This window comes from Schistocerca nitens, chromosome 8 (genome assembly GCF_023898315.1).
Source record: "Schistocerca nitens isolate TAMUIC-IGC-003100 chromosome 8, iqSchNite1.1, whole genome shotgun sequence".
Lineage (NCBI taxonomy): Eukaryota > Metazoa > Arthropoda > Insecta > Orthoptera > Acrididae > Schistocerca > Schistocerca nitens.
The window spans coordinates 217200562-217222661 of record NC_064621.1 but is presented as its reverse complement, the minus strand read 5'-3'; the positions used below and the strand labels follow the sequence as shown (position 1 = coordinate 217222661).

Here is a 22100-nt window from a genome sequence, read left to right as displayed (position 1 = left end):
TCATCTTCATCTACATCCTCTTCCACTTCCATAATACTGTCCTCAAGTACATCGCCCTTGTATAAACCCTCTATATACTCCTTCCACCTTTCTGCCTTCCCTTCTTTGCTTAGAACTGGGTTGCCATCTGAGCTCTTGATATTCATACAAGTGGTTCTCTTCTCTCCAAAGGTCTCTTTAATTTTCCTGTAGGCAGTATCTATCTTACCCCTAGTGAGACAAGCCTCTACATTCTTACATTTGTCCTCTAGCCATCCCTGCTTAGCCATTTTGCACTTTCTGTCGATCTCATTTTTGAGACGTTTGTATTCCCTTTGGCCTGCTTCATTTACTGCATTTTTATATTTTCTCCTTTCATCAATTAAATGCAATATTTCTTCTGTTACCCAAGGATTTCTATTAGCCCTCGTCTTTTTACCTACTTGATCGTCTGCTGCCTTCACTACTTCATCCCTCAGAGCTACCCATTCTTCTTCTACTGTATTTCTTTCCCCCATTCCTGTCAATTGTTCCCTTATGCTCAAAATGTTTAATTCTGTGTTGTCAACACTATTCAAACGCCATACCATTACACAGTCAAACACTGTAACAGACAATATCAACAGTGTTTATCACCAGTTGAAACTCTTAAAACATGGCACACAACTACAATGCTGACTGGACTCCCTTGTCAGGTATGGTACAGAATATGCAAGAAAATTATCTCCACTCAAAGCACAGAATTTGCAAGTGACTTATCCCTACTCTTAAACGATATTTCATTTTTTCTTTTATTTAAATTATTTTACTCCTACATTAGGCTAACTGAATGAATTATAAATACTTGTAATCCACTGTGACTATTTGCATTCTCAAAGTTTTTGGAGTATCACTGTGGGTGTTGGGAGCCAACAAGCAGAGGAAAGTGATGGAGATGAAGCAAACAACTGCAAGTCAAATGAGAGAATCCTTCCGGAAGGAATGTCAGCAGCAGATAACTCCATACTCTGGTAAGAATACTTGTCAAAAACTCACAAGTCATCAATGTGCTAGCACTAACTGGCAGATGTAATATCTTGTTTGTGCCTCCATATATATAAATTTTGTTAGAACTCATTCCAACAGCATTTGTTGTTTGCAATGGTAGAGCACACTCAACATTCTTAAACCAAAGTTCTTAAAGTATTATCCAGAAACTATTTTAATACTCAAGGAACATATTAGTGGTATAATATTTTCAGATACAATATTTCACCAATAGCACGTTTGAAGAGATGCTGAACAGAAAATCTTTTCTTGTGTGTTTCACCACTTTCAATCTTTGAAAAACATTCTTGTAGTGAATTTTTTCAACTGTCTACCTGTAAATTTACTATTTTGTTTGTAGTTTGCTTCATGTATTTTTATGCACTGCTGTACCCATAAATAAACAAACATTACTGATAATATATCAAGAGATTTAAAAATTATATCTAAATAATGATAATGATAATAATAATAATAACAACAATAATAAATAAATAAATAAATAAAATAAATAAATGGTACCTACAGACATAAATACATCATTTATTAGGCTCAATACTAAACCAAAACTTGTCAATAAGCTGAACATATTCTTCATCTATAGTATGATGTCACTGTTAATGATACATGTACCGTGGCCCTTCTGAGAAAGTTCTTTCCCAAAGAATGGAATGCAAGCACTTCTGATTAATATTCTGTGTCCTCTCGCTGTCTGTAAAGCATGCTACAATAGAGATAATTATGCTACCTATTCAAACAAAATGTGAATAAGAGGTAACAATCATATCAAGTTCAGTTGGTAGTGGATGAACTTGTCCTGGTCTTAGAATCCCAGTTGTTTAAAAGCATGTACCCACACTCTGGAACATTACAACGGCATCTGCTGCTTCACACAATGAGTGACCAACTGTTGTCCTATCAATAGCTCACCACACCACAGGTTCTTCTAAATCATGCACTGAAATGTAGCACAGACATTACTGGCATCAAAGTGATCACTGGCACTGAATAGAAAAAGCCCTTGAGATTGTAATACTTGAACAAACCCAGACATCTCAGACATGCACCTATTTGACACACGTAGTTGAGCAAAATAACTTTCTCTCCATTTCTGTACAAATATTGGGTGACGTTATTTCAAACTGCCTCGACATACAGGTAGGATCATTATGAAACAATAGTGACTGTATGGCAGGTTGATGATGTTTGTTTGTTTCCTAGCTATGAAAATTAACTCTGAATGCCAGCTAAACAATTTATCATCCTCTGTATGTGCATATCTATCACTCAATGCTTGTTTTATTTGGTGAGTAGTGACCTACCCTTAACCCCAAATTATGGATACTGAAGCTTTATTTGCTGAGTTGTGGAACTAAATCCTCAGGGATTTAACAACTTGGTGGTGCAATACCAAACAAATAATTCTCAATCATAATCTTACCTTAAGAAATACTATTGGAATCTTAAGTAAAAAATAGCAGCCTGTAGCATCATTCTCCCTCTCCTCCTCTTTTTCACAGATGACACATGGGCACAGGAACATGGGAAAAAGTAGATGCTTGGTTAAAACAAATCTGCTTAGTGATTAATAGGTATATAATTCAAGCACTAATGATGATAATTACTTAAGGAATGTGACTTTCTGTGGAATAATAAATCTTGTTTTTTATTGGGAAAAAATACCACCTCTGCTGTTCTTGCTTGAAACATTAACAGCCCATGAAAACATGAAGATGGTGTGACTTCTGCTATATAACCTAGGTAAATCATTAGTCATCTGTTATACTGATGACACAACCTTCCTTACCTCACATTACAGCATTTCAGCTGTCAGTAAGTGAACTGAGAAATCACTTAACTCTGCAACGAGCTATGTTGCAGTCAATAAACCCCCTTCAAATTCAGATCGAACTTAACAGTTCTCGTAAGTTTGATGATGAATACCAATATGAAATACACAAATGTTTTAGGTATTCCAATTGATTCCAAACATAATTAATCCTAGCTTTAATTTCGCATTATATGCCTGGTTCTCCATATATATCATAAACTATTTTGTTTTTAATATTCTCCATTCTACTATGTTCTAATCCTGAATCCCACCAAACTCATATCAATGGGCATTTCCAAAATAAAATAAAAATCCCAACAACATAATGCACAGTTCTCATGGAGCACTGCCATCTTCATAAGGCTCAAGAGTGCTGAAAACAAATAATTTGGACATTTATTTCTCTGAATTCTATGTCAATAACAACATTTTTTTTCATCTGTTACCAAAGAAAAATTCATCAGAACTAAGTCAAATCCTGATATGCAAAGTACAAACCAGGAAAAACTGGAAACACACATGAATTATTGGTCAATGTATAAATATTGTAAAATAAAACTTAGTATCTTCAATGATTTCTTTATCTATTATTATGTGCCTCAGATGAAGCCCGTTTAGTTGCAAATACTGGTGTGTAGTCAAACATTTTACCATCTTCTTACCCCTACTCCCACTCACTACAGTACTATGTAGTTTTACCCTTACAGCATTTATTTAGTTACTTCCAAAATTAGTAAGTAGTATGTGTACAATGTTTGGTTGAATATGCTCCTTGCATTCCACAACTACAACACATTCATTGACAAAAATAGATAAGTAACTGCTCCATAGGCAAATTTTGAACAAACAACTGGTTATTGACTCATATTTTATAATGTGTAAATGCACTATTCTGCAGTGCTATAAGTGAATTAAATAATTTTGAGTTTCCACCCACACCAAGTGGGTCTACATCCATGAGATTGAGTGTTCCTCGGCTTTAGTCAGATGACAACTTACTGCTGGGTTGTTGCTGCCGTAGTGCTGGAGGGGACTGATGCCACGAATCCTGCAGGGCTGTCCATAAATCCGTAAGAGCACAAGGAAGTGGAGATCTCTTCTAAACAGCACATTGCAAGGCATCCCAGATATTGTCAATAATGTTCATGTCTGCCTGAGCTTGGTGGCCAGCGGAAGTGTTTAAACTCAGAAGAGTGTTCCTGGAGCTACTTTGTAGCAATTCTGGACATGTGAGGTGTCGCACTGTCCTGCTGGAACTGCACAAGTCTGTCGGAATGCACAATCGATCAGACAGGATGCTTACGTATGTGTCACCCGTCAGAGTCGTATCTAGACATTTCAGGGGTCCCGTATTCGATCCAACTGCACATGCCCCACTCCTTTACAGAGCCTCCACCAGCTTGAACAGTCCCCTGCTGACACGTCCATTCACTCGATACAATTTGAAATGAGACTTCTCCGACCAAGCAACATGTTTCCAGTCATCAACAGTTCAATGTTGGTGTTGATGCGCCCAGGCGAGGCTTAAAGCTTTGTGTCCTGCAGTCATCATGGATACACGAGTGGACTTTTGGCTCTGAAAGTCAGTATTGATGATGTTTCCTTGAATGGTTCGCACACTGTCACTTACTGATGGCCCAGCATTGAAATCTGCTGCTACCTGCGGAAGGGTTGCACTTCTGTCAAGCTGAATGATTCTCTTCAGTCGTCATTGGTCCCGTTCTTGCAGGATCTTTTTCCAGCCACAGTGATGTCGGAGATATCATGTTTTACCAGATACCTGATATTCATGGTACAATCGTGAAATGTTTGTACGGGAAAATCTCCACTTCATCGTTATCTCAGAGATGGTGTGTTCCATCACTCATGGTCTGACTATAACACCATGTTCAAACTCACTCAAATCTTGATAACCTGCCATTGTAGCAAACAGTAACCGATCCAACAACTGTGCCAGACACTCGTTGTCTTATATAGGCATTCAACTGCAGTGCCATATTTTGCCTGTTTATGGATCTCTGTAGTTGAATACGCATACCTATACCACTTTCTTTGGCACTTCACTGTAGCTACTGTACTACAGTATTAAGTCCATCAACATATATAGTATTAAGTCCATCAACATATATAGTAATGTTTCCATGTCGTGTCTGCTTCACCCGCTTTAAAACTGTGATGGCTGGGTTCCACAGTGTAATTATCTATGAGCCATTATCTTAACTGATGGTATTAAAACTGTTAGCCTTCGTGGATGTTCAGCTACTGCCAGCTTATTAGCTATGGCTACTCTGATGTGTTCCCCACTGCAATGGCAGCCACCTGATCCAGATACTATCTGCTATACAAAAAATAAGACAATGGCAGGTTTAATTCAATAGATTTACCATCAACATAACTGACAAACATCATAAACACTACAGTCTGCAGCTGAATCAATGTGGTGCCTGTCCACTACAAGATTAAAGCAAGTGCGGGATGGAAAAAGTGCCTTATATGGTGATGAACCAAGGAGCGTTATGTCACAGCTATACAAGGCAGTATGAGGACCAGGATAGTAACCACATTGCCCCCAAGTCACCACTTGACAATGGCCAAGGAGCACTGGGCCATAGATATATAACCACATGATGCAGTTTGAAGTAAAAAAAAGGTTTTATTTGTATTTGATATTGTTCTGGTTTGAAGTTTTTAGCAGCTTTACACAGTGGTTATGAGAAAGTAATGTGAAACAGGTTTAAAAAGCAGTAAACAAGAAAACCATGAAAAAAATCCATTGCTGTAACTTAAAAATGTATCTGCTTACTGAGAGCATAACAGTTACGAGTATTGTGAGACTGCTTATGATCAATTCTACATCAATTTTACACATTCATAAAATGAGTTCTACCAGTGTATTTCACAATTACCATTCAGTTTATCTTTTTTCATTACAGTTCTTGAATGGGTGGATCACAACTGTGCAGCACGTGAGGTACTACTCGTGCTAGAGAAATCCCGCAAGCAGATTCAGATTTTAAACCACCGTGGGCAACTGCTACGTGCCATGGACCTTACACATGCTGGAGTCATCCAAGTGTTTATTATAGCTGATGGCCACCATGTTATGCTGCGTGTCACTAATGATTATGATCTGGTAAGTACTCATTAGTCTTCACTTGAAAATACTGAGGGAACAAGAACAGAAAGAAGAGCCCCATACAAGGGGAGCTGAGAAATTCCTGGCTTTGCACAATAATAATAGGGCCAGATTGTTGACAGTACATGTTTTTAAGTACCCCCCTCCTCTCAGACTGAGGTACATATGGCACTGCTGTTGCAGCTTTTTCAAACCATTCAAAAATAAATAACATGGTTGCCACAAATTTCCTCACGTGAAATTCCCTGATATTTCCCTGATTTCAAGACAAGTTTTATCAGTTTTTCCTGACAAAATTTTGATATCTCAAGGGTAAGTTAAGACATACATTGACAATCTGTCATTGCAGCTATAGTACATGAAACAATAGTGCGAACAAGGAAATATCTTAAAAAAAACTTGCAAGCAGATGGCGTTTCCTGATGAGAGCAAAACCCTCGAGTACTAACATCAACATCTTTTGTAATGAACTGTTTTTAGTTGGAGAAAGCAAGCCAAATGGTATGTGTGTTTCATTAAGACAACTGATATTTTATTTCCATAAAACATAGCACATCTGGTGACAACAATATGCATTTCCTTGTAGTCGCTAGATTTAAAATTCCTTCACTGATTTCAGAAATAACCTCTGAAAAAAGTAGGCCTCTTGAAAGAAGTGTATAATGCGAGGAAAAATCGTGTAATCCAACACTGTAGCTGACTGCAATTATAATGTCGGTTCTACTATGTTCGTTATTGTCAGTTATTACCCACTGTGTTATATGTAATACATTACAGGTATTGTGTGATTTTTTTTCTTTCAAGAAACATACGAGTACATAGCATACACACCGTCAGCGACTGACACAATTTTCTTCTTCTTATCGTCCGTACTTTTTATATGCCGCACACAAACAGACCCAGCCTGCGGGCAGGTCGGTGAGACTAGATCCAATAGGCTGGGCCTGCACATTAGTGGGAAGCGAATGGCTTCAGATCAGCAGACCTGATCCATTACATATACCCATAAAAATGACCTGCAGTTTTGGCCCACTGTGCAAATCCACTAATGTGGCCAGCCATTCACGAGCCACAGATGGCCTGTTGATGAAATGAGACCGTGGTGATCAGTCCGTGCAACAGATAACTTGTTCAAATACTCTGAAAATCAATAATAATGAGGGTAGGTAGCAAATCACAGTAAAGATGATTGCCAAGTCGCAGACAGGAACACAGAAAAGACAATCACACCCTCAAGACTAAATTTTCAGCCATAGTTTTTGTCAGAAAATGAGAGTACACACACATTCACAAAATCACTCAGACCCAAATAATGCACAGATGACTGCTGTCTCTGGTCACTGCATCTACAGTCTCTGAGAATTAGATCCAAACAAACCACTCCTCAAACCTCCTGCCTCTTGTTGGCAGCTGCTAGGCTAGCAGCAAGTAGTAGTGGCAGCACTGAGGGGAGTGGTAGGAAAAGGAGAAGCAGTAGTAAAGAGAGTAGGGAAGCAGCAAACATACTCAGCTGCACCCAGCCAGCGATGATGCGCGACACCTCAGTAAATGAACCATTTCATCTAACGACAAAAACGAGATTTTTGCAGTGCGCTTTTTTTCCCAAATTTACCTGATGTGTTTGATATGCCCTGATTTCCAGAACCTGTGGCGACCCTGGATATGATAAATGGCCAAGTGAACTCTCAGCAGCACGTTTAACATCTTCAGTATTTTCACACTGATGACCATTTAGGTGTTTCTTCATGCTAGGAAACAGATAGTCAGGTCAGGTGAATATGATGGTGGTCCACCAGTCCGAAACACAGAACCTTCAGTTTGGCACATGTGTGTGAAGGGACATTGTCCTGCAACAAAATAATCCCTCTAGTCAATTTTCAGTACGTTTTGTTTTCCTTCACCTAGTCGAGGAGTCTGGTATAATACTCTCCTGTTATTATAAGGTTCTAAGATAGGTACTCCACCAGCACATCATCATCTCTGTTCAGGAAACAGGTGTCATAACTTTTTGACAAAGTCAACCATTCATATCCTCTACATCTACATTCAAACTCTGCATACCACTATGAACTGCAGAGCAGTCAAATGAAAACCTTAAGTGTAATTTAAAATCGACATTTTGCACCGTTGCTGTGTAAGCTGATAGTACTGTTTCCAGTGATGTAGGGAATACCCTACAGATAGTAGCATGCTGCACACGGTTGAAATGCGACCACAATACCAGTTCAAAGTGGCTGCCCTGTTTGCAATGTGCACCAATGAAGAACAATGTTCAATTTTATGTTTTCTGAGCAATGCAGGTACAAAACCAATTGAAATCCATCAGTGAATGGAGGTCCAGTATGGTGATGCATGTCCATCACTGCAAAAAGTGTAGGAGTGGATCAGAAAGGGCAAAAATGGAGTGACTTCTGAGACAGACAATCAGTGCCAAGGTCAGGCCCACCGTAATTGTGACACCAGAGTGTACTGCGGCAATTGAAGTCACTGTGAAGTAAAATCACCGTGTGATGATGGATGAAATAGCCACAAATCTGAACATTAGTCACGGCACATTACATCATTCTTGAAGTGCATAAGTTTCACAAAGTATCTGCAAGACGGGTGCCACGGCAACTCACTTCCAAACTCCGAGAGCGACATGTTCCGCCATCTGTGAAGAACTTGTGCAGCACCTTGAAGCAGAAGGTGATTGCTTCTTCACAAGAATTGTTACAGAAGACAAACCTGGGTACTGACACCAACCTGAGACAAAGAGGGCATGCAAGGAATAGTGCCATTCCTCATAATCAAAACCCAGGAAGCTCCTGATGCTGCCTTCTGCAGGTTTTGTTGGCCCTCTTTTGAGGTGAACATGGCATTATCTCGGAACACTACACAACTAGGGGAAAACACTGCCACCAGTGCATAATTTTCCAGTACATTAAAAATCAGCTTCAGCCTGCAATAACAGCAAAGCAACATGGGCTTCTCACTAAGGTTCCATTTTGCAACATGACAATGTTCGGCCTCATACTGCCCGTGCAACATTTACAGCCAGTGATGACCTTCACTTCGATACTCTTCTGCATCTACCATACTCACCAGACCTCGCACTGAGTGATTACAAGTCTGGACCACTCAAAGAGGTGACAGGAGGAAAGCAGGCAGTGCACGAGTGGCTGCACACAGAGTGCTTCTTTCGCACCATCTCCCTCAAAAGGGGGGAGGAGTGTAGTACATGAAGCTCTGGTTGCCTGCATGTACGTACACACACACACACACACACACACACACACACACACACACACACACACACACCTGTTTCCTGTCAAGCAGCTGCCATAGCATCTGGGGGTGCATGCCATGCTGATGCACGGTGTGCAGGTCTCGGTAAACAGCATTACACTCGTAGGCACCTATTCACATCCACTCAATCACGTGTCCGTATGATGCCACACCTGTATTCCTCCACCTAAAGGTACTTAGGTCACTGCTCAGCCCCTCCATGGTCAGTTCAGCTCTGGGCTCTAGACCACTTGTGAGTTGCCCTCAGGCCTACACTTTGGACCACAATGCCTAATGGTGCCACCATCCATCCAACTTGGTGCCCAGTCTAAGAGCCGCTCCGGAAGGTATCGCTTCCTCAGCTCATTGCCAGTACCGATGATCATGGACTTCGTCATAGCAGCCATCGCTATCCATAATTACAGAACCGTGATACTCATGTGGACCTTCATCCTCTAATAAACAAACCGTAGTTATTGTAATCAATGATTATCAAGCACATCTTTGGTACACCACTCAGCCATGGGTTACCACAAGAAACAGCTCTACATATATAAGGACATACACAACATAGTACTGCTTACAAGTTATCACTTATGAGTGCAGCCATATCACCAATGTGAGCAATGATGAACTTGATAATGCATTATACTGCAGAAGATAATGGTTCCAAAGTTGAGGGTAGGCTTTCTTTCCAAACACAGGGGTGGGAAACCTACCGAATTTTCATTAGGACTATTTGCAAGCTTTCTTAAGTGGCTGAGAGGCAAAAGGAGACAGTTGAGAAAGATGTGACTGGGGATACTGTATATTTAATATTTAGCAGTTCCAGTACTTGACATGCTGACCGAGTATTGGGGAAAAAATCTACTATTCAGCTTATAAGCGAGAACTGGCTGAAAGATGGTAACCCACAAAAGTGCCTTCATATAATGCCAGATGTCACACCAGACAATATCTCAAAAGTAAGAAAAAGCAAAAAAGAAGGACTCTCATCAAGTAATGGAAAGCATAGTGCACCAGAGGAAAAAATTTACTTATGTAAGGACTGATCACAGTACTAGAGCACCTTTATATTAGCAAGAAATAAGAATTCCATGAATAACTTGTCCACTTGTCAAAGAGACCTTGCTGATATAGATTTAAAATTACACATGAAATTCGGAAAACAGGTCTTAGTGCAAATTTTGCTGTGTTACTTTAAATGAAAGACACTTCTGCCATCCACATTCTACATGAAATCATAAAATAGACCTACAACATCTGTGAGGTACTACTGTCATAGGAGTGATCAAATTCACAGATTATTAGACACTGTCATTTTTTCCATTTTCCATTGTGCCTTAGCTGCTTCAAAATTCATGTTCCATCTTTGCAACTAAATAAAAGAAAGTTTGTTTCTTTGTCACACGTCTCACTTCTTTTATTTATGAAGCATGTTCTGTGGCCTGTAATACATGTTTCTTTTTATACATATAATAAATGCTGGTTACAATATGTTACACTGTTAGATTATCTCATGTTTTTCAGATTAGAAACAACTTTTATACCACAAATTTCATGAGGATAAATTATCGTTGGTGTTACTTATGATTTCTGATGTATGGTCATGGAGATTTATCCATTTGGTCACCATACTCCAGCTGGCAGATTTATTACAACACACCACTTGCACTTTTCATTGTGTGATCAACATGTGTGTGTTTACAATGAGTAGTGTTGCCAACTGTCACTGTGTGTATTTTTTCGTCTTTTGTTTGTGTGGTGTGTGCAGTTTGATTTTTTTCATTTCTTTTGTGTGTCTGTATGTGTATTTCGTGTATGAAAGTGTCTTCCTTGTGAGAGAGTTTTTTTATGCATTATTCTTTGTGTGTGTGTGTGTGTGTGTGTGTGTGTGTGTGTGTGTGTGTGTGTGTGATAGAGAGAGAGAGAGAGAGAGAGAGAGAGAGAGAGAGAGAGAGAGAGAGAGATGGGGAAGAGAGGGGAGAGGAAGATCCATTAATTATTTATTCTGGTTATGTTTCGGATTTCTGTTAATTTCTGTTAATTACTGTTTTAGTGGCTAACATGATCAGAGAGTTATTCCTCATATTAATTACTTTCCTTTTCAATGCACGCATTCTTTGTAAATGAAAGTTTTCATGTATTCTTTGTAAATGGAAGTTTTCCTGTGATGTCTGGGGCTTTTTGTTGTGATTGTTCACTCTGATAATTTGTTTGTCTTGTTCCATGTTGAATGATTCATGTCCATGTTTTATCAGATGTTCAGCACAAAAGTTGAGTGAACATATACCTGAAGCTTCTTATATGTTCTTTATACCTAGTTTTGAAATTCCTGCCTGTCATCCCCAGATACACTGATTCAAAGTCTTGGAATTCTAACTGGTACACACCTGCTCGTTGGTACTTACCTGGTTGTTGTTAGTAAATGTGATTGGAGTGTGTTTCTTGTTCTGCAAACATCTTTAGTATATTTACTATCGTAAGTGTTGATTTGTGTCTGAACATTAAAGTGTTAAACATGTCATGAGTGTTACTGTTTGCTGTTTCCATGTTTTGTAGTGTCTGTGGGTTTCTTTAGTGCTTGTGTTCTCTGCTTGTTTTCATTTTTCTTTAGTTGTCTTTTGATTTTTTGGTTGGGTCTTTGTACTATATGCGTGTCGTAACCATTTTTTGCGGCTATGAGTTGTATTGTTTATAATTCTTTTTCATAGCTTTCTTTGCTAAATGGGATATTATTTAGTCTGTGTAACAAGTGTCATGAGCGCAAATTTTTTATTTTGTGTGTGGTTGGATGAAGCATGTATAATTGTATCTGTGGCCGTAGGCTTTCTGAAGATATCAAATGTGTCCTTGATGCTGTCTCTCTTTATTGTTATATTCAAGAAATATTTTATTTTTTGCCACAGTGAATTGAATTTTGTTATGTATACTAGTCATGACTGTATAAGTTTACCCATTTTCTCTGTTGATTAATCTAACATACAGATTATATCATCCAAACGTGTGTACCAGTAAACAATTTTGTATATTTTCTTTGTAATGACTCTATTGAAGATTGTGTTTTCTATGTGGTTTTTGAGTATGTCTGATGTTATGGATCCCACTGGAAGCCCATCTTTCAGTAAGTACAATTCCTTTTCAAATTGGAAGTAATTCTGAAATATGATTGTGATTTCATTAATATTGTCTGCAGGCAGTTTGTTGTATATCAATAAGTTTTCTTCAATTATATCTAAAAACAAACATAATGTGACTTACCAAACGAAAGCGCTGGCACGTCGATAGACACACAAACAAACACAAACATACACACAAAATTCAAGCTTTCGCAACAAACTGTTGCCTCATCAGGAAAGAGGGAAGGAGAGGGAAAGACGAAAGGATGTGGGTTTTAAGGGAGAGGGTAAGGAGTCATTCCAATCCCGGGAGCGGAAAGACTTACCTTAGGGGGAAAAAAGGACGGGTATACACTCGCGCACACACACACATATCCATCCACACATATATATCCATCCACACATATACACACACAAGCGGTAAGTCTTTCCGCTCCCGGGATTGGAATGATTCCTTACCCTCTCCTTTAAAACCCACATCCTTTCGTCTTTCCCTCTCCTTCCCTCTTTCCTGATGAGGCAACAGTTTGTTGTGAAAGCTTGAATTTTGTGTGTATGTTTGTGTTTGTTTGTGTGTCTATCGACGTGCCAGCGCTTTCGTTGGGTAAGTCACATTATGTTAGTTTTCTTCAATTAGTTTTATAGTGTGCAGTGGGTATTGAGGTTTCTCTATGTTGAAAGAGTCATTTCAAAATATTGCTTTATTATTTTATTCATGTGTTTTGCCACATGGTATGATGGTGCATTCATGAAATTAATAACAGGCCTCAAAGAAATAAGAGGTTTGCGCACATTGTCTTTGTGGTGTCACCGCCAGACACCACACTTGCTAGGTGGTAGCTTTAAATCGGCCGCGGTCCATTAGTACATGTCGGACCCACGTGTCGCCACTGTTAGTGATCGCAGACCGAGCGCCACCACACGGCAGGTCTCGAGAGACGGACTAGCACTCGCCCCAGTTGCACGGACGACTTAGCTAGCGACTACACTGACGAAGCCTCGTTCCTTTGCAGAGCAGACAGTTAGAATAGCCTTCAGCTAAGTCCATGGCTACGACCTAGCAAGGCGCCATTAGCCTTACATAGCTTGTATCTAAAGAGTCTCACTTGTATCGTCAAGAGCGATGTACCACAAGGATGGATTAAAGTTAAGTATTCCAGAAGCTACGTACTTTTCTTTATAGCATTCATTACGTATCCTGTTTCAGACCTCTCTAGCCTGCGTGAGTTAAGCGCGTGCCTTTCGGCTACTTCCGAGTGGCGTGGCTGTCTTGTTACGCCACAACAGTCTTGGCTTCTGAGTACTGGTGAAAAATATCAAACCACACAGACAAAAGACAAAGATAAAAACACTCAGCAACTGTTGACAGCAAACACACACATGTGGATTACACAGTCAAAAGTGCAAGTTATGTGTTGTAATAAATGTGGGTGAAAAAATGCTGGATATCAGCCAGCTGGAGTATGAGGACCAAATGAACACATCTCCAGGACCGTACATATCAACTAACAACCTCACGAAATCTGTGATACAAAAGGTGTTTACACTCTGAAAAACAAGGGAAAACCAAGAGAAAATGTAACATAGTAACATATTGTAACCACTATCTATTATATGTATAAAAAGAAACATGTATTACAGGCCACTGAAGATGCTTCATAAACAAAAGAAGTGAAACACGTATTGCAAAAAACAAACTGCCTTTCATTTAGCTGTGAAGATGGAACCTACCTCCATGAATATTAGACATTATTTTACATGAACTGATGAATAAGTGTTGATGAATTTATTAGTAGTAGCATCACGAATATTTCTTAAGGACAGTTTAAAAAGGAAAAAGCATAAATATATCATTTCTCAACTGAAATAATGTCATTTGATCATATAACATTGTTGATAATAAATGACCTTCCCCTACCTGTTGTAATATGTTTGATTAAGCATACGTTTGCACAGTGCTATCTAATTAAAGTAGTATAAGTACTTGCAGACTATTGTCTGTAGTACAGTGCAAGCCTTAGCTGGCAGGCTGGCAATACACTTCTGCTAAATCAGTGTCAGCCACTGGTATTCTATGATTGTCATCTGTGTATCAGTCTGTAAGATGCTTGTACTCATGTGGTATCTTGTGAATGGATAAGAAAAGACTTTTGTGTGCATTCAATAAAAACCTACCTAATTCTGAGCACTGATGAAGCAGTAAAAAAATTCAGCAACTAAACTAAAGGTGATATTCACTATCGGCAATTGCTTTACACTTTGATGTAGCACTAAAACAGCCACATGCCTTTCAAAAAAGAAAAAGCAACTACAACAACACCCTAACATGAAACGTGATCCAGCGAATTATTTCCTTACACAGAGCAACTATTATGACAATATTAAAATGTAGCTGAAAGAGTTTGATTAAAACAGTATGTCTAAATACGTACTGCAATAAGTTTCTCATTAAATTACAGTAGCAAAAAACAAACAAATTCTCTATCACATTAGAAAGCATCCCAACCAAAAGAAACACGAGTTGCTATATTTCCTGTGGACTGTTATGAGTTTTTTTTTAATTTTTTATAGGTCATAAAATTTGAAGCAGATCTGATGCGTACAAACTTCCTTCGGAATCTGGAGGAGTTTCTGAAAGAATTGAACGTAAGGCAAGAGAACTTCACAACTCCACTTCAGCCTGCTCTTCGGCAAGCTGTCACTCGAAAGGCACGCCAAATGAGGCTTGAGAAGTTTTTCAGGGTTGTCTTCTCACAGGTAAAGATACATTACAGCATAAAGAACATTTAAAATGTATAGATAGTGCGATTTTAACACTATCCTTTACACTAATCTGTTAACAAATAAGCATAAGACTTCTTAATAAAGTTAATTTCTAACGTAGTCCCTTGCACAAGTAAAAATTTTTAAGTTTTATTTTAACAGAATCTCTCGTAATATGCATGCCACTGTTTTACGTGCCATAATCATCGGTTCATAATGATGAAGTAATTCGGCCAGCAGCAAGGTTCCTATCCACTCTTTTCTCACTGGAAACTACATTTCATTTAACTTAAATGCAGTTATTATAACTCAGTTGCAATCGTTGTCTACTTACCTGCATTTACCTAATTTGCTTGTGATTAATGTTCTAAGACATACCATTCTACATGAAAGTTCAGAACCTTCTAATGTTTTTTCCACAGCCATGCAGACTTCTGCTGCTGTATTCATGTCCCTTTTAAGGGAATAATTTGTCTCGTACAGTATGAGTATAATACAGGAATGTGCTTTTCTACCCCTTTTCTTTCAAGACTTTTTCATTTTAATGGATTTGAAGGAGAACTTTAACATCCCACAGTTCATCATGGACTAAATGCACCTTCATGACAAATTTTTGTGTCAAATAATTTTTGCTCCCGATCAACTTTTCAATTATTAGAAGTACAGATGAGGCTGTACCACTCTTTTTTGGTAAAAATGTAAACTCTATCTACAGGTCCTGGCAGGCCCCAACTGTATAAAATAACCAGCAATCTGCCACAATCAACTGATTAATGATCAATTTAACAGGGGAAAAAACATGTGACTAGTTACAAACTGAATTTAAATTTCTGTGCACAACTTGTATTTTAACATTTATACGCAGTTGCTTTCACACCTAGTCGTGGGTGCATAACCATTTACTGAGCAGTTTTAGTATTAACGTGAGAGCTTTGCAAAAGAACATTTTATTAAATGAAAAATCAAGATGTGCACCAAAATGACTACACATATGCGAACATGCAACACCCAGAGTATCAGTAAGAACAAGGAGTAAACAGAAAACTGTTAATATTAATTTACATATCCCAACAAGGCGTGTGTAACATATCAAAATAAAACCCCTGATCAATAAAGATGGTGGATGATTTACGTAGGAAAACAGGTTATTGTCCTTTAAAATATTTGCTGCCTAAGGTTAAGCATTGCTGACAATGTATGTAGATATCTTGTGTATTTTGGGCAAGACAGCTGGTGGAATTTGGTTGAATTTAGTGTTCACAATACATTAAATGTCAGCAATGCCAAAATATCAATTGTCCTCTCAAGTGCTTCTTCAATAGAGAGAGGAAAGGAAACAACTGGCAGGGACACATCCTGGTGGGTAAGAGGTTTGGTGGAGCAAAACATCCCCTTAAATGCCATGACAGCTGGAGGATTATGGGCATATGAGACCATACATTATCAGACACATACACATACATCAGCATGCCTAAACATTGGCGAATACTACACTGACTAACACTTCATTTGTGATACATCGGGAATTCTATGTCTGGTTATCTTGAGGAGGCAATCCAGATGTCCACATAGGTACTTGTATTTAATGTTGTGCCTTCTTACAGGTATGCTTTATGAATGCTACCCGCCAACAATTGAGCTGCCCATAAGTGACCTTAGATAAAGGTTGGTTTAAAAGAGGTGGGGAAGGGACCAAACTACGAGGTCATCGGTCCGTCGTTCCTAATAAAACAATGCCACAAGTGTGAGGATAAAATGGAAGAGACATATAACACAAAACGGAAAGAAAGGAAAAACCACAAGAACGAAGGAAAGGCAACAAACACTAAAAAGAACAAAAGAGGACAAGAAAACAACAGAGATGCTAGAAACAGAAGGGAGTAAAACAAGAAAGCAGATTACAGTGTCTGGCCGACCACGAGAATAAAAAGGAGAAGCCACCCAATCTACATTAAAACTTCCACCCTACAAACACTAGGGTGGAGGACACAGAAGGACAAAGGACATGCGCTAAAACCTACATAGAACTATAAAACCCACTCTCATGGATAAAACTTAAAACTAAAGCTACTGCTGAGGCATCGTCGCCCAACACCGAAGGTAGGGAGCTGGGAAAGTTAAAAGTCTGCCGAAGAGCAGCTAAAAGAGGGCAATTCAGCAAGAGGTGGACGATTGTCAGTTGGGGGTCACAGCAACCCAGAGGTGGGTCCTTGCGACAGAGTAGGTAGCCACGTATGGCCAATGCGGAGCCGGCAGTGAACAACTGACTCCCTGAGAGAGGACCACATGGAAGACTTCCACACATTCTCGTTTCCTTAATTATATGCAGCTTTTTGTGTGTACTGTTATGCCATTCCGTCTCCCAAAGCCTGAAAACCCTGCAGCATAAGACACAACACAGGTCAGCTTCAGGGATGCCCAGCTCCAGAAACGGTTTGGCCAGCTTGATGGCAAGTTCATTGCCTGGTATTCTGATGAGTCCAGGAGTCCACACAAACACCACTGAACGATGGGACTGTTCCAGGGCTTAGATGGACTCCTGGACGGACACTACCAGAGGATGGCAAGGGTAGCACTGGCCGATAACTTGTAGGCTTCTTAATGAGTCAGTAAACAGCAGAAATGATGCGCCAGGGCATGAGTGGATGTACTCAAGAGCATGAGGTACATGAGGTACGGCCGCCAGCTCCGCAGTGAAAACACTGCAGCCATCTGGCAAGGAATGCTGTTCAATATGTCCTCCATGAACATAGGCAAAGTCTACGTGACCATCTCCCATCGAGCCATCAGTGTAAACCGCTTCAGAGCACTGGAACACGTTAAGAATCGAGAGGAAGTGACAGCAGAGAGCCACAGGGTTAATGGAGTCGTTAGGGCCATGCGAAAGGTCCAGACGAAGCTGTGGCCCAGGCGTACCCCATGGATGCATACGTGAATGGACCGTAAGTAGAGGTGGTAAAGGGAAGGACTCCAGTTCGGAGAGAAGGGATCGCACACGAACCGCAATCATTAGCCCCGACCTGGGCCGCCGATGCAGGATATGGACTGCCGGGCAGGAAAAGGACATGGTAATTCAGATGCTCAGCAGAACTACGAATGTGTGCAACGTAACTGGTGAGCAGTTGTGCATGTCTGATCTGCAATGGAGGGACCAAAGCCTCCACCAGTATGGTGGTCACCAGACTCTTCCTAAAAGCTCCTGTCACTAGTCGAACCCCGCAGTGGTGCACAGGGTCGAGCAAATGCAACGCTGAGGGTACTGCCGAACCATAAACTACACTCCCATAGTCAATTTGGGATTGGACAAGGGCTCTGTAGAACCACAGCAGTGTAGGGCGATCTGCACCCCAAATGGTGCTGCTCAGGCAACAGACGACATGGAGGTACTGCCAGCACTTCTGCTTAAGCTGACAAAGATGATGAAGCCAGGTCAATCGAGCGCCGAAAACCAGTCCTAAGAATCAATGTGTTTCCACTACAGTGAGTGGATCGTCATGAAGGTAAAGTTTTGGGTCTAGATGAATGGTATGACACCAACAGAAATGTATGAGACACGACTTTGCGGCTGAAAACTTGAAGTCGTGGGCTAGAGTCAATGAATTCTCCTTGTGGATGGCTCCCTGTAGGCGATGCTCAGCAACACCAGTACTGGAGCAGCAGTACAAAATGCAGAAGTCATCTGCATACAGAGAAGGTGAGACGGAGGGCTCGACAGCTGCTGATAAGACTTAATCGTCACTAAAAATAGAGAGAGACTCCATTCTCCTGGATATGGATGGAGCTACGAGAGGCGCCAACTTGGACACGGACAGTACAGAGCGACAGGAAGTTTTGGATAAGAATCGGGAATAGGCCCCGGAGACCCCACTCATACATGTGGCAAGGATATGATGTCGCCAGGTCGTGTCGTATGCTTTACGTAAGGCAAAAAAGTCAGCAACAGATGGCAGACTCGAGGGCCACAAGATTATCAGTGTTAGAGCGGCTCTGGCAAAGCCACCCTGACATGGAGCCAGTGGGCCACGTGACTCCAGGAACCAACCCAATCACCAACATACCATATGTTCCAGCAGCTTACAAAGAATGTTGGTGAGGCTGATGGGCCAATAACTACCCACATCAAACGGATTTTTACAAGGTTTGAGCAACGGAAAGATGGTGCCCTCCCTCCGATGAGGAGATGTCGCTTGTAGTCAGATGAGAGATGTTTAATCATCTGGCTGAGGATCCAATCAGGCACAGGAGCTGTGTCAGGGCAATGTGCAAGGGCACTGAGGAGCTCCCATTCTGTGAATGGGGCGTTATAGGATTCACTGTGGCATGTAGTGAATGAGAGGACGTTCCCTTCCAGTCACCGTATGAGAGTCCGAGAAGCTGGGGAGGGGGGAGGGGGGGTAATTCTCCGATGCAGAAGCTCGAGCAAAGTGCTCGGCAATCGTGTTTGCGTCAGTAGATAACATGCCATTTATGGTAACACCAGGAACACCTGTTGGGGTCTGGCACCCGAAAAGATGTTTGATCTTTGCCCAGACTTGGAAAGGCGACATATGGCACCAAATGGTTGACACGTATCTCTCCCAACACTCCTGCTTCCGTTGTTTAATAAGTTGGCGAATGCGGGCACTGAGCCATTTAAAGGCTATGAGTTGCTCCAGGAAAGAGTGCCGCTTATGCTGCTGTAGAGCTCGCCGATGCTCATTAATAGCTTCAGCAACTTCCGGCGACCACCAAGGGACTGCCTTATGCCTCGGGCACCCTAAAGAGCGAGGGATCGAGTTTTCTGCCGCAGAAACAATTGTGCTGGCCACCTGCTGAACCATCACATCGATGTTCCCGATAGGGGACCATCACATAAGGCCGAAACGTGTAAGACTGTTTTTAGTCGCCTCTTACAACAGGCGGGAATACCTAGGGCCTATTCTAACCCCCCGGACCCACAGGGGGAGATCTTAGGTAAAGAAGGGTGATTTTTATCAATGTTGTCACTGGCAACAATAACACAGGATGTCCTAGGTACTGCACATCTTTTACACTTTCTTTTAGCATATTTATTGATTGTTGGTCGTATTTATCCTGTGACCATTCATTGTTTATGCTTCTTTCACTGCATCCATTCTTGGCATTATCAGCAAGTCATTCCAAGTGAAAAGTTCATTTTTGTGTGATACGTGTTAAATATTCGCAAACAATTAATTGTGCTTCTCTGTCAGAAAGTGGTGGATAAATATAATTCCTCGTGTCTAAAAACCGTTGGGTGCAAGCATACCATATGGCAATATGGACATGGTAAGGACATAAAAACTACTTTTCCACTAAACAGTCGGGCAAAATGTGCCTCAGAAGTGTGACATGTATACAGGCAGTAGCAAGCAGTTGTCAATCATGAAAACCTAGCAGCTCTGGTAGAACTTGACTCTTTCTAAATTGCAAGCAGCACAGCAATGACACTGGATTAATATACAGGGTTTCTTTTAATTCATTAATAACAATATTATGAAAGATAACAATACTATGAAAGGGATAGTTGCTACTCGCCATACAGCAGAGACACTGGGTCGCAGATAGGTACAACAAAAAGACTGTCACAAAATAAGCTTTTGGCCAACAAGGCCTTTGTCAAAAATAGATGAGACACACACAAAACCACTCTTTGTTGCAGCTGAAGCCACACTAGTGTGGCTTCAGCTGCCACAGGCTGTGGTCTGTGTGTGTGTGTGTGTGTGTGTGTGTGTGTGTGTGTGTGTGTGTGTGTGTGTGTGTGTGTGTGTGTGTGTGTGTGTGTGTCATCTATTTTTGACGAAGGCCTTGTTGGCCGAAAGCTTATCCTGTGACAGTCTTTTTGTTGTGCCTATCAGCAACTCAGCATCTCCGCTATATAGTGAGTAGCTACTATCTCTCTCATAATACTGTCAGGACCGAAGACCTCAGCAGTTTGGTCCCACAGGAACTTACCATAAAATAACATTGTTACATTCCATCGTGGGTTTTCGATTGTTTAATATTATGAAAGGAATAACAAGAAGGCTGATTAAGATGTGAACTTTTGCCAAAAGACTTTCTTCTAAAGTAGACAACACACACACATTCACGCAAGCACAACTCGCACACACGACCACTCTCTCTCACCACCGAGGCCGGAGTGCAAGTAACAGCACATGATCGGAGAGCCAATCTGGGTGGTTGGGGTAACAAGGAGCTTGGGGCAGGAAGAGGGAGGGATAACAGGGTAGGGCTGGTTCGTTAGTTGGGTGGGTGGTTTGAGGGAGGGGACCAAACATCCAAGTTCATAGGTCCCATCGGATTAGGGAAGGATGGGCAAGGAACGATTTCCTTGCCCATACCCTTTCAAAAGAACCATCCTGCATTTGCCTGAAACAATTCAGGGAAATCATAAAAAATCTAAATCAGGATGGTCGGACGTATGCTTGAACTGCCGTCCTTTTGAATCCGATTTCAGTATGCTAACCACTGCACCATCTCGCTCAGTGGTAGGTTAGGGGACAGTTAAGTGCTGCATGTGGGTGCATGTAGGGACATGGTGGGAACATACCACAGCTTGGTGCAGTCAGGACATTAGACTGGTTCAGGAGGTAGGAAGGGGAGTGGGAATGGAGAGAAGTAGAGGAGAGAAAAAAAGACTGTGCAAATTGGTGGCATAGAACGCTGTGTAGTGCTGGAGTGAGAGCACAGAAATGGACAGGTGGGTGAAGGACAGGGACTAACAAAGGTTAAATCTGAAGCTGGAACGGGGTGGGGAGACTTACGGGAAAGTGATTCAGAAAAGCTGGTGTTGGCAGGAGGGATCCAGATGGTGCAAACTGTGAAGCAGTCAGTGAGGTGAAGAATGTTGTGTTGGGCAGCATGCACAGCAACTGGGTGGTCCAGTTGTCTATTGGTCATAGTTTGTCAGTGCTCCTTCCCTGCTCTCACTCCAACACTACACAGTCTTCTATTCCACAAACACACCACAGTATTTTTT

At 40.9% G+C, this 22100-nt stretch overlaps 2 protein-coding genes across 4 annotated transcripts in view; one reads left to right on the top strand and one right to left on the bottom strand.

Moving 5' to 3' along the window:
• LOC126199021 (GPI mannosyltransferase 2) overlaps nucleotides 1–22100 on the bottom strand; it is a 253063-nt gene that overhangs the window by 97701 nt on the left and 133262 nt on the right. The window contains exon 3 of one of the 2 annotated variants that reach the window (XM_049935712.1): nucleotides 7585–7819. The exons of the other annotated variant lie outside the window; for it this stretch is intronic. The gene's annotated coding sequence lies outside the window, so the exon portion shown is untranslated. The remainder of the gene's footprint in view (nucleotides 1–7584; nucleotides 7820–22100) is intronic. 2 annotated transcript variants of the gene reach the window in all.
• The window catches only part of LOC126199020 (dual oxidase-like), a 246332-nt gene that overhangs the window by 95664 nt on the left and 128568 nt on the right, over nucleotides 1–22100 (top strand). For both annotated transcript variants that reach the window (XM_049935710.1, XM_049935709.1), the window contains exons 15-17: nucleotides 858–989; nucleotides 5770–5969; nucleotides 14930–15115. In XM_049935710.1, the coding sequence (XP_049791667.1) occupies nucleotides 858–989; nucleotides 5770–5969; nucleotides 14930–15115 (518 nt within the window). The remainder of the gene's footprint in view (nucleotides 1–857; nucleotides 990–5769; nucleotides 5970–14929; nucleotides 15116–22100) is intronic.